Source organism: Hordeum vulgare, chromosome 4H, assembly GCF_904849725.1.
Source record: "Hordeum vulgare subsp. vulgare chromosome 4H, MorexV3_pseudomolecules_assembly, whole genome shotgun sequence".
NCBI lineage: Eukaryota > Viridiplantae > Streptophyta > Magnoliopsida > Poales > Poaceae > Hordeum > Hordeum vulgare.
The window spans coordinates 267,291,379-267,305,022 of record NC_058521.1 but is presented as its reverse complement, the minus strand read 5'-3'; the positions used below and the strand labels follow the sequence as shown (position 1 = coordinate 267,305,022).

At 50.7% G+C, this 13,644-nt stretch overlaps 1 protein-coding gene across 4 annotated transcripts in view; it reads right to left on the bottom strand.

Moving 5' to 3' along the window:
• LOC123448504 (transportin MOS14) overlaps positions 1-13,644 on the bottom strand; it is a 61,984-nt gene that overhangs the window by 24,294 nt on the left and 24,046 nt on the right. For 3 of the 4 annotated variants that reach the window (XM_045125417.1, XM_045125415.1, XR_006631807.1), the window contains exons 5-9: positions 12,473-12,559; positions 12,300-12,376; positions 11,814-11,934; positions 11,514-11,648; positions 7,324-7,404 (exon numbers count right to left, since the gene is read on the bottom strand). In XM_045125417.1, the coding sequence (XP_044981352.1) occupies positions 7,324-7,404; positions 11,514-11,648; positions 11,814-11,934; positions 12,300-12,376; positions 12,473-12,559 (501 nt within the window). The remainder of the gene's footprint in view (positions 1-7,323; positions 7,405-11,513; positions 11,649-11,813; positions 11,935-12,299; positions 12,377-12,472; positions 12,560-13,644) is intronic. The other variant, XM_045125416.1, reaches the window with a different exon arrangement.

The following is a 13,644-nucleotide window of genomic DNA, read 5'->3' as shown; positions in this document are numbered from 1 at the left end:
TCACAAGATTGATATGATCATTATTCATGTACATCACCACCAACAACAACAACAACAAAGCCTTTAGCCCCAAACAAGTTGGGGTAGGCTAGAGGTGAAACTCATAAGATCTCGTGACCAACTCATGGTTCTGGCACATGGATAGCAAGTTTCCACGCACCCCTATCCATGGCTAGTTCTTTGGTGATGCTCCAATCCTTCAGATCTCTCTTTACGGACTCTTCCCATGTCAAGTTTGGTCTACCCCGGCCTCTTTTGACATTATCAGCACGCTTTAGTCGTCCGCTATGCACGGCTTCTGGAGGCCTGTGTTTATTAAGCTGTACATGTAACACTCAGTCAAGGCTGTTGTAACCTCTCCTACATTGTAGGATCTCTAGGAGTAATGGCCTACGTGCCACACAATTAGGGGTAGCTTAGTCTATATAATGTACATCTTGTAACAGTAACACTCAAGGAATCAAGATAGTTATTCCAACTTGGTATCAGACTCTCCACGTTCTCATGGCCTCCCCCGACACCTCTGCGTCGCCTTCCGCCGCCATGAGCTCTGCCACCTCGCCGGGCTCCTCCTCCTCTCCCGCGGCACAGCACACGGCCATGAACTCCTCCTCCTCCGCTGCAACTCCTCCATTCATTTTCGGCACTGCCTCCGGCTCCCAGTTCGCCCCTCTTTTCTCCTCCGGCGCCACCGTTCTTCCTGCTGCCCCTGTCCCTGCCCCCGCGCCGCACCATCCATCTTCGGCGACCACATCACCAATCACATCAAATTCCTCCTCAATCCTGCCGATCATAACTACCACAAATGGAAGACTTTCTTCCTCATGGTCCTTCTCCGCTACGGCGTCTCGTATCTCACCGAGCAACCACCACCACCAAACGCCCCGGCTGCCTACCTTGAGCTGGATGCGCATGTCGTGCTCTGGATCTACGCCACCCTCTCCAACACGATGTGCGACCACGTCGTCGGCGCCACCACCACTTTCGCCCTCTGGCACAAGATCAAGGATTTCTTCCTTGCAAATCGCGCCGCCCGTTACATGGCTCTCAATCGCCAGTACCGCAACCTCAAGCAGGGCGATCTCTCCGTTTCCGAATACGCCCGGCGCATGAAACTTCTCACTGACGGCCTGGCTGACATTGATCACGCCGTCCCCGAGGTGGATCTCACCACCCAATTCCTTCACGGGCTTCACAAGCGTCTCGACACCATCAGCGTCGTCCTCGGCGATCAGGATCTCTCCTTCGACATGGTCCTCTCCCGGGTCACACTCGCCGAGTAGTCCCAGGCGCAGCGCGCGGCCGAGGAGAGTGCCTCGGCTTTCGCTCTGACGGGTGGCTCTTCATCCGGCAACAGCGCCAGTCCGAGCGGCCGTGCCACCTCCGACCGCTCCTCCGACATCCCCAGCGGTGATCGCGGTGGCCGCGGCACTCCTCATCCATCACCTCCGCCCTCTGGGCGCGGACGTGGTGACCGTGGCGGTCGTGGACGCGGCCGTGGCGACAACTCCGGCCGCCACCCAGCTCCACCTGATGCTCCATTCACTGACTACTTCGCCCCGTACGGCATGGCGCTGCCGCCTCCTCGCCCCAGCTGGGTCCCTCCAAACGCTTCGGGCGTCCTTGGCCCGCGACCCGGCTCCCATGCGCAGGCCTACCCCATGCTCCCGTCTACACCACCACCCTTTTATCCACCCCCATCTCCTTCGTGGGAGCACGCCGCCATGCTCAACGCCGCCTACAGCGGTGGCGGGTTCCCTTCTCAGCCGGCACCGGAGTGGTACCTCAACAGCGGCGCGTCCTCTCACGTGACAGGCAACCAAGGTAACCTAACCAAGTCTAATTATTCTTTAAAGCACACTCCTTCGAGCATCCTTGTCGGCAATGGAAACCACCTCCCCGTCACTGCCTCCGGCTCCACCACCCTTCACCCATATGAATTTCGCCTCACCGATGTGCTAGTTTCACCCACGGTCGTCACTAGTCTTATCTCTGTTCACCGTTTCACTCGCGATAATTCGTGTTCAATTGAGTTTTACCCATTTGGTTTTCTTGTGAAGGATCTTCGCACCCGGAGGGTTCTCATGATCTCCGCTAGTCACGGCGATCTCTACCCCTTCTACGGCAACAAACGGACTTCACCCTCCATCTTCACCATCTCCTCGGCGGATCTCTCGCATCGCTGGCTCGGCCATCCTAGCGCGCACTCCATGTCCACCATTACCAACGATTTTCTTAGCACTTGTAATAAGGCCCCGCACTCTCCTTGTACTGCTTGCCAATTAGGCCGCCAACCACGCCTACCATTCTCCTCCTCTTTTAGCAAAACCTTTGCTCCCTTTGATTTAATACATTGTGATTTGTGGACATCGCCGGTTATAAGTTTCTCTGGTTACCAATACGAATTGTTGTACTCGACGACTTTACGCACTACTCGTGGTCCTTTCCTATGCGCAACAAGTCTGACACATCCACCACCCTTCAACGCTTCTTCACGTTTGTCCACACCCAATACAATGTTGTCATCAAAGCTATGCAATGTGATAATGGTGGCGAATTCATCAACGCGTCCCTTCGCACCTTCTTCTCCTCGAACGGCATTGCCTATCGCTTCTCCTGTCCACACACTTCACCACAAAACGGCAAAGCAGAGCGCCTCCTTCGGACGACAAATGACATTGTCCGCACACTTCTCCTTCAAGCCAACCTCACCCCTCCATTTTGGGTCGAAGCCCTCCATACGGCCACCTATCTCCTCAACCGGCGACCTTCTCGTGCCATCAACGACGCCACACCATTTTTTCTCCTTCATGGCACTCATCCTACATATGATCACATGCGAGTTTTTGGTTGTCTTTGCTTTCCCAACACATCCGCCACAATGGAGCACAAGCTCTCCCCTCGCTCCTCACCGTGCATTTTTTTCGGCTACCCTCTTGAGCACAAGGGGTACCGCTGCTACGACATACAAAACCGTCGTGTGATCGTCTCTCGTCACGTAGTCTTTGATGAGACCATATTCCCATACACACCACCCACACTGCCGCCACAGTCATCCTCAGCCACATCGGATCCGCAGCGCCCTGCACCACCTCTCTTGGATCCACCGCCCGCGTCGGCTGCGCCCTGGCCTACCCATCCGCAACCACCTGCGCCCCCATGCAACCAATCCGCGCTCGGTCAAGCACCTCCTGCTCCACCCACCACCCCGACCGATTCCTGTGGCGTATCTGCTTCGCCTGTCGTGCCTGATTGCACGCCCTCCCCTGGCTCTCCACCAGACCGCGGATCTTCCTCGCCCTCCGCGCCTGTCGGCTCCGCGTCCCGCGCACCTGCCCCACCTGCCCCTCACTTCGCGGAACCAGCAGCATCTACCTCAAACTCCGAGGCATGCACCACCAATAAACCGTCTCCACGTCTCCCTTGCCATACACTGCCGGCCGAACCCCCACGTAACTCCCACAAAATGCAAACTCGCTCAAAACGTGGTTTCTGCATGCCCGTCGCCTCTTCCTCACTGACGCCTCTTCCACCCATCTATCCCTCATATAAATCAGCTCTCCATGATCCACACTGGCGACATGTGATGCAAGAAGAATATGCTGCTTTAATCAATAATTCTACTTGGTCTTTGGTTCCTAAACCTGCAGGTGTAAACATCGTCACGGGCAAGTGGATCTACCGTCACAAGTTCAACACCGATGGTAGCCTTCCCCGTTACAAAGCGCGCTGGGTTGTTCGAGGCTTCACCCAACAGGAAGGTATTGACTATGAAGGAACCTTCAATCATGTGGTTAAACCCTCCACCATTCGCGTCGTCCTTCCCCTTGCACGTCTCGCTCATGGCCCATCCCCCAGCTCGATGTCAAAAACGCATTCCTCCATGGTGATCTCAAGGAGATCGTGTACTGCTCCCAACCCGTCGGGTTTGTTGACCCCAAGCGTCCGGATCATGTGTGTTTACTCCGCAAGTCACTCTACGGCCTGAAACAGTCCCCCCGCAAATGGTTTCCTCTTGACACTTGGCTTCACCAGTTCCAAGAGTGACTCCTCTTTCTTCATACTTCACCATGATACATCCATCGCCTATCTCCTAGTGTATGTCGATGACATAATCCTCACCGCCGACACACCTCATACACTACATGCCATCATCACTTCCCTCAAACGGGAATTTTCCATGACAGACCTCGGTGACCTCCATCATTTTCTCGGCGTCAATGTCACTCCCAACCGGTCAGGTCTCTCTCTCAGCCAGCAGCAATACCCTCTTGAGATACTCGACTGCGCTGACATGCTGAACTGCAAACCGGTTTCCACGCCCATTGACACCACCTCCAAGCTCTCTGCTGCTGAAGGTAGCCTCCTCTCCAACCCAACACACTACAGAAGCATCGCCGGCGCCCTCCAATACCTAACTCTTACACGCCCTGATATTGCCTATGCGGTCCAACAGATATGTCTCTTCATGCATTCCCCACGCGATTCCCACATGCGCCTCGTCAAGCGAATCCTTCGTTACCTGCAGGGTACATCACACTACGGGATCCAGCTCTACAAATCATCTTCTATGGACCTCATTGCATACACGGATGCAGGTTGCCCAGACACCCGCAAGTCTACATCAGGGTTCTGCGTGTTTCTTGGTGACAACATCGTCTCCTGGTCATCCAAACGGCAGCCCACGGTGTCTAGATCCAGCGCAGAGGCAGAGTATCGCGGTGTCGCCAACTGCGTGGCTGAATCTTGTTGGTTACGGCAATTGCTGCATGAACTTCGCTGCCCTCCAGCTCGAGCAACGGTGGTATACTGTGACAATGTCAGTGCAACATACCTCGCTTCAAACCTGGTTCAGCATCAATGAACGAAGCATATAGAGATTGACCTGCACTTCGTCCGCAACAGAGTCGCTCTAGGCGAGGCACGGGTGCTGCACGTTCCCTCTAGCTCCCAGTTTGCAGATCTATTCACCAAAGGCCTCCCGTCACAGGTGTTTCATGAGTTTCGGGACAGCCTGAACGTCCTTCCCCACAGCGTTCCGACTGAGGGGGGGTATTAAGTTGTACATGTAACACTCAGTCAAGGCTGTTGTAACCTCTCCTACATTGTAGGATCTCTAGGAGTAATGGCCTACGTGCCACACAATTAGGGGTAGCTTAGAGCATCTCCAACAGCGGCGCAAAAAAGCGCGCGCGCGCGCTAAACCGGCATTTTACCGCGTGCGGGGCGGAATTGCGCGCTCCAGCGGCGGCGGAAAAACCGCGCGCGCGGGAACCGCTAGCGCGCGCGCGCGAAAAGGCGGCAGCCCGCGCGCCATTTTTACGGCGCCGCGTCCCGCGCGCCCATAAAAGGCAGCGCGCTGCCCAGCCTCTCGCGCCGCGTTCTCTCTCCCTCTGCCTCTCGCGCCGCCGCCGCATTCTCTCTGCCTCTCGCGTCGCGCTCTCTCTGCCTCTCGCGCCGCCCCCACCGCCGACGCGCCACCATGCCGCCGAGCCGCCGTTCTGCGTCGGGCAGCGCCCCAACGGCGGGTTCTACGCCGAGATACGCTCCGGCGATCTCCGACTGAGCCTCGGCACCTACGACACGGCGCACGAGGCCGCCCGCGCGTTCGACGCGGCGGCGTGGCGCCTAGGCAGGCCGCGTCTCCAGATGAATTTCCCGGACGTCCGCACGCTCCAGCAGGCGTTAGACCTGGCCCCGCCGCCTCGTCTAAACTCCGCACAAGACCGTGCGGAGCACACTGCACTGCAGCGCCGTCTCCTCGTCGCCCAGGAGGACGAACGGGTGATGGCGAAGTGGCGCCGACGCCACCTGGAGGACGTCGCCTACGAGCAGGAATATTGGGAACGGCGCCGCGAGGACACGCGCCGGCGCCGCGAGGAGCGCTTGGACAGGCGTCGTCGGAAGGCATTGGCGTGTGCGCAGGCTGACCTCGTCAATGCAGGCGGAAGGTCCTTCTTCACTGAAGAAGATGAGCGTTGGTTTGACATTTGGCTGTCAACCTCTGACGACACGAACGACGATGATGATGGTGCAGATGACTGGAGCGACTATGAGTTTTTTTTGTTTTCGAACTATCTAGCACCGAACTATCTATCTATGTTTTCAAACTACCTATCTAGTTGCAATATATGTAAAATAACTTTTATATCGTTTTTATTTTAATGGAATCTACTTTACAAAATGTTGTGCGCGCGCTGCATTTTTGGGCACTGCTAGAGCGGCGCGCGCGCGCTGCATTATAGCGTGGCTGTTGGAGCCAGCGCCTATCCCTGCGCTAAACCAGCCGGCGCGCGCGCTGTAAATACATTTTTTGGGCACGGCGCGAAGCGCGGCTGTTGGAGATACTCTTAGTCTATATAATGTACATCTTGTAACAGTAACACTCAAGGAATCAAGATAGTTATTCCAACTATGTAGAAGTGCATGCTCTAGCCAATGCAACCAAAAGACCGATCTGATGAAAGAGACTAGGCAGCACATTATACGTCAACACTCCCCCTCACGTGTGGCTTCCTCAGGCCTAAACGTGGAGCGAAAGTGGGCTGCAATTTAATTGCGCCAGCCGGGTCTTGAACTCAAGACCTCTTGGCTTTGATACCATGTAGAAGTGCATGCTCTAGCCAATGCAACCAAAAGACCGATCTGATGAAAGAGACTAGGCAGCACATTATACGTCAACAGTGTTGAATATGCCCAAACCATCTCAAACGATGTTGGACAAACTTCACTTCAATCGGCGCTACCCCAACTCTATCTCGTATATCATCATTCCGGATGACGGATTCATGTACATCACCAATAGAGCTAAAAGCTAAAAAGACAAGAGATCATATTAGTAGTATTGGTCATTTTCAAAGCATGTGGTTTTTTCTGCCTAATGCCCATTTCTTATGACATTGTTTTAGTAGGAGAAAAAATCAGGCATCCCCAAAGTAGACCGCTTTTCTAACAGTGCTCTGAAAAAGCCTAATAAACCCCCAGCAAGATCATTATTTGCTTCTTGCATATTAGAATCATTTGTATTTATAGTGAGAAGCTTAAAGGGGGGTTGTCTGCCAGTGGACTAGTAGATTTGTGAAATAATCATAAGCACCTCTGAACAGATCATATCATCCTAGAGACCAACTTAATGGTAAGCGATCAAGACTACTCCACATTTGAACCAATCAAACGGAAGGACCTAGTGGGTAAGCATATCAAGGTAAGCATAATCAACGTCAGGGTTAAATTACATTACATCCTATAACAACAACAAAATGATCGTGTGCATTCTTTAGAAACTTATGAATCGAGTTTACCAAATAGATGTGGCACACTTACCATGCTAAGTGCGTACATTCTAACTTCTACCTCTTTCCAAGGTGTTGATTGGCTAGCCAGTCCCCATCCGCTAGAAAGAAGCTATGTAAAATGCAAAGATATGAGAATGAAAGTAATCCACATAATGAACGCATAAAAAAGAGTAGAGCATAGGAAAAAACATTGAAACAATTGTCAAAGAAGAAATTCAGTGATCCCACATGACAGAAACATTATCTCTACTATCTAAAAAGAACATAAGGTTCCCTTTCCTGCCAGACAGAATGCGTTCTGCCCAACATTCGTCCGCCCTCCGTTCTCCCACCTTTTTTTCTCGTCCGCCCCACCAAGGTTTAATTCCCTTGCGTGATCCCTCATAACAGCCCGTCTCATGTTCGAAAAACAAGAACAACCCGTCTATTCCTCCCTACCCATCTTGGCCTCGCGAACCCTAGCCACCGATAGAAGTGCTTCTGCATAAGTCATATCACTCGACTACGTCGTGGACTACCACCACAAACAACCATACATCCTTTCCCACCACCAGCCATGGTGATCACAGTACACAACCCGTCTCTCTTCCTCCCTGCCCATCTTGGCCTCACGAACCCTAGCCGCCAACGGAAGTGCTTCGGCATCAGTCATATCACTTGACTATACCATGGACTACCACCACAAACAACGATGCATCCTTCCCACCACCAGCCATGGCGGTCACGGTGCACACTGTGTGCCGCCTCCCTCTCAACCTCACGCCCACACTCGTCCGTCCCTTCTGCGCCGCTGCCTCATGCCAACGCAATGTGAGTCGCTTGTATTACTGATCTTTTTCTGTTGGTTCTGGTCTTCTTGATCCTTTTCATGAGAGTACCATGCATGTTTCTCTACGTGTTTGTAGTGATCCTATCTATTCTCACCATCTCAGCATTTGCTGTCTTTTTGCACATCAGGATCATTGTTTTCGTCCAAACTGCTATGGAAGATAGGCCAATATCAATCAAACATAATAAAATATTTAATTTTAGGGGATTAGTGTGCTATTATATGAAGTTGAATAGGAGAATCAGCTGTAGAAGTGGAATAGATACTCTCGTGTTTTTGTTAGTTGGTACGGCATCCTTGATACTCCATATAGTTTATTTCTTTAACAAAACATGAACAATAGTATGTACCATATATATTGATATTTTCGGTAACAAAAGATCATGGTGATGATTGAACTGCAATAGTATATGAGAAAGAATGGCTTAAGAATCTTGTTATTAATGTGAGTAAAGATTTAAAAATATATATGTTGAACCGTTGAGAGACTTGCCCATTGCGGTCTGCAACACCACCCTCGATGCCTCCAGGCTTTGCAACCCGAGACGGTCTGGCACCTGCTGCTCACATGCACCTTCACGAAGCAAACATGGCACATGATCCTCTCTTGGCTGCGTTTGCTGGCACCGGTGCCTGAGCATGATGCCTCCCCTACACACAAAGGAGGCTACACCGCCAGCGCATCGCCAGCCTTTGCAATCCGTCGCTTTACTTGTGCCTTGGATGCTTTGGAAGCACAGAAATGCGTGCGTTTTTTAACATGTAAATCCATCGATTCATCAGCTTATAGACAAGATCAAAGACAAGGCCAGATGTTGGGCAAAGGCAGGGGCTCAAGGGCTCGGGGCCGTTTTGCCAGCATCCTGGGATATTCACTGATCTCTTTGATAGCTATGTAAGGCCTCCTAGGAGGATGTACCTACACTATCTTTCCAATGCAATGAAACGCAAAGGTCCTTTGTGTTTTCTCAAAAAAAAAAATCTGAACTGAACTAAGATTTCATTTCAATCAGCTATATCTTGTATCATTGTATGTCAAAATCTCCATGTGAATAAATAATTCCGATCAATGCATCAACTTGCAAATTCTCTGCTTGTATAACCTATTATGTTGTTCAGATTTGGACAGGCAACTCTGGATACTTAGCCAGTCAGCCTTGCCGGCTCGCATGACTCGGTGAGCGGCCCGCGCCAAATATCAGCCCATTTGCTTCTCATCTATCAGTCACAGGTACAATCTTTAATTTTGCGGTTTCCCACAATATAATAGAAATGCACTCTCTTCAGATGTACTGTGATATAATACACCCTCCCATCCGTACTAATTGTCACCGATTAGTACAATTTTGTACTAAATCAGCCACAACTAATATGGATCCGAAGGAGTATCATATTTGGGATAGATACTTCTAAATGACACCAATTCAAAAAGAAGCTTATTTTACAGAGGAATCATGATGGATCTGTAGGAGTGTCATATTTGGGATAGATACTTCTAAATGACACCAATTCAAAAAGAAGCTTATTTTACAGAGGAATCACGAGTACGATTGAGCTAAGGAAATAGCAATGAAGCACTAGCAGTGTGCAGTCCACAACTGAACAGACAAATATGACTCGCAGCGATCACATACACATGCTTATGGAATCTTCTCAGGTGAAATGACGTACTTTATAGTGGGCTATAAGAGATCACATACACATGCTTATGGAATCTTCTCAGGTGAAATGACGTACTTTATAGTGGGCTATAAGAGATATGACTAGTCGTCGGGTTCTGCTTTCGCTGTCTGGAGCCCAGCCACCGCGTGCGCGACTGCACGAACGACATTCGGTGCCGCCGACGCCTGCACTCCGTCCGCAACTCCCGTTCCTGCGGCCCTCTCCACCGGGACGCGGAACGACGGCGCCACCACGACCCTCCCCCAGCAGCAGGCCGCGTCCGTGCCGCACCCCTCCATCGCTGCACCCACGCCGCAGGCACCCCCCACTGCGACGGTGGAGCCTGTGCGGGTCATTGTGTCGCGTACCGTCGAGATGGAGGGAGAGTTTAGGTTCCCGTCATTGTGTCGCCAGTTTAGGTTCTGCGCACGCTCCGTCCAGGCCCCTGGAGACGAGGCAGTCACGAGGCCTGCTTCTGCCACCCGTCATTGTGTCGCCAGTTTAGGTTCTGCGCACGCTCGGGATAATCGGGCTCGATCAGAAGATCACCGCTGCAGAGATGTAGGCCTACGACGACATGTTTGTTGCGCCCCTCCCCCTGATGGTCATCAAGGCCATCGCTGCACTGGTTGATCGTGAGATCCCAGACTGCATGGCGTCTCCGGCAACCGCCCCGGCAAACGTCGACGTCGTGCGAGAGGACTAGATTAGTCTAGATTTTGCTGCCGGTCGATCCCGTCTGCATGGATCGCGGCCTAAAGATAGTTGTTTGGAACATGCGTGGCCTTAACGCGCGAGCCTGCCGTCACGCCATCAGGTCATTGCTGGACACCACCAGGGCCTCCATTGTATGCTTGCAAGAAACGAAAATGGAGTTAATCTACTCGGTTGTCATCCTCGACGCACTCGGCCCGGAGTTTGATGACTATGCGTACATACCGGCCAATGGCATGTGAGGCGGCATCCTGCTGGCGTGGAGGAGCAGGGTTGTGTCTATCACGGACCCAATGCTCACCACCAATGCGCTCACCGCGAAGGTTTCCACGGTTTCCACGGTCACTGAGACGCCGTGGTGGCTTACGGTGGTTTACGGACCACAAGACGACGACGAGAAAGTCACATTCCTGCAGGAGCTTCGCGAGATCAGGGCAGTCTGTCCGGAGCCTTGGCTGGTTTGTGGCGATTTCAACCTCATCCTCCACGATGAGGACAAGAACAACGGTAACGTCAACAGACGCTTGATGGGAAAATTCCATCGCCTCACCAATGACCTCGCGCTTAAGGAGATATATCTCAATGGGCGGCGTTACACATGGTCGAACGAGCAATCCCCGCCGACTCTGGTACACCTTGATCGGGTGCTATGCACCTCGGATTGGGAAGACACGCATGGCGGATGCCACCTTCGGTGCCTCGCATCCGTCGTGTCAGACCACTCCCCGATGTTGCTCGACTGTCTGCCCATGCCCAATGCGCATCGACGATTCCACCTTGAGGAGTTTTGGCTTCGGTTGGATGGGTTCTATAGAGCTACGTTGCAACGCAATTACCTAGTAAGGAATCAATAGAGGCTCTATAGAGTTACACCCATGAGCGGGGCACATTATCTGGACAGTACAAGACGGTTTTCTTTTCAGGAAAATGCAAAAGCTTTGTGTTTTGATGCATTGATAGAAGCAGAGAGTAGCCATAGGAGGTAATGCAACCTTTTAGCAAAACAGACATACCTTATTAATGTATGTAGGAGCACCTAGAAGCAAACAAATATCAACAAGGAGCTCCTCCAGGTTCAGCCTGAACTGTACTAGTCCATCAGGTATGGAAGATACTCCGCCAGTACAATGCTCGTCAATATCAATAATCTGTGAATTACCAGAATTTACAAGGTATAAGAAAGTAGTTGGATCTATAGAACTTCTGTAAAGAAAGGATATAGGAGAAATGCCGAATATATGAGAGGCAATAGGAAATTTTCTAGTACAAAAATAGGTTAAACTGGAAATGATACTGAGGGAAAAGAGACAAACCTGAGCACGGAAAAGAAGAGCATCTAGCAGTGAAGAAAAAACAGGGAGAAACAACTCTTGTGCGGCATTCCTTTTGGATGTTTGCTCATCGATTCCAAGAATACAATGTGCCAAACTGCACCTACAAAATTTCGGTACTGTGTGTATAAATAATTTATTGATTAAGAACTTGGCTTCACTTCAGAAAAACAGTTGTGGAAATAATATTCAAATCTGCAGACAAATGTAAGCTAACACTTTGCGTACTAATCGATGCTCATATATGCAACAGTAAGCCACAGCTAGAGCAGCCAGCAGGTGTTTCATTCCAAGTGTGTGTGTGTGTGTGTGCGCGCGCACTACACACAAACACACACACACACACACTGACACACACACACCAGAGAGGGAGAGAGAGAGAGATGTTCCAGAGTACATGTGTATTACGTGCTAACCCCTACCCAGGAAAGGATGACCTTTGTGATTCATGAAAATAGGTGAATTTACCAAAACTGCAAGGTGGAATCTGCGATCTCCCAGTCTTCACTAGAAAAGGCTATACATCTGCAATTGAGAGTAAGATCCTTCAGGATCATAAGAGGTAATGAGTGAACTAAACTACAGTGTAGCATTAGCATCAAGTGTTAAAGCCAATAATTTCAAAACTCAGGGAAAAGTACCACATTGGCAGTACAATAGATTGACCTCAAAAGTGCATCTGCAAGAGAAAGTGCTTCATTACTCCCTTCTGCAACCAAACCAGGTGCCTAGAAAATCAAATACTTATCAACTTATGTTCAACAAAGTCACAAACACACAAAAAACTGCAATTTGGAGATGCAACAAAAACATGACCATATGTGTGTTGGAGTTATTTTTTTCTCGAGCAACTGGCACTTCTCATTATGGAGGAAAATATTTCCAAAGTGGACATGTTCTGAAAAGGGGACACACTAAAACCCCTAATAACAACTCCTCATGCCAAGTACTTCTGGTTCTGATTAAATCTTGGCTGGAAACCCATGGCCCTCTGCATGATATCCTCAAATGCAAGGTGTGCCACCTCTATGTACATCAATCTCGTACCGTTGATGATGTGGCAGTTTCTCAATTCAGGCGTTCCACATGATGTACATATGGAACCCACTACACCACCACTTGTCACTGTTGTCTATACCTCTCAAGGCCACATCCCATCATGCGTCAATCAGCGGGAAGGTGATTGTCGAGCCTGAGGTAATGTGGTCACTCCACCCAAGCACCACTATTGGAATAGTCTTAGCCTTTATTCAGTTAGAAAGTGCAATAGGCGCAGTTTCTGTTTTCGTGCCATGGCAACCGTTTTAGGCTAGCATTCGTTGCCATGGCAGCACTGTCGCTGTTAGCGTTTGTTTAGGGTTTTAGTTTGAGCTGGCCACAGGACGCGGTCTGTGTGGTCCATGGCAAAGTTGTAGGCACTCCATGGCTGTGCGCTCATGGTCAGGGGATGGCACGACCCAATAGATGGGGCAGGCATCACGGCACATTCATTTTTCTTCGAAATAAATGGAGGAAAAACAGAAAAGCAGCACACATTACGCCACGCAAATTCCTTTGTCTCTGAGCTCGTTCATCATCACTAGAGGCTACAACCATGAGCAGCCAAACCGCAGAGATGAAAGGACAGTACTTGCAAAGATGAAGCATGGTCTTGAGGGACCTAAGGAAAAGTTGGCGGGCAGGGTCATGAGGCCAACCCCTTTGGGGGCAGCCAGTCCACGGAATCTTCCTGTGATGGACAAGCTAGGAGAATAACCTGAAGTTCGGCTCCTCACTAGCTTTTCAAACTTTCTCCACCAAGAACTTATGATGG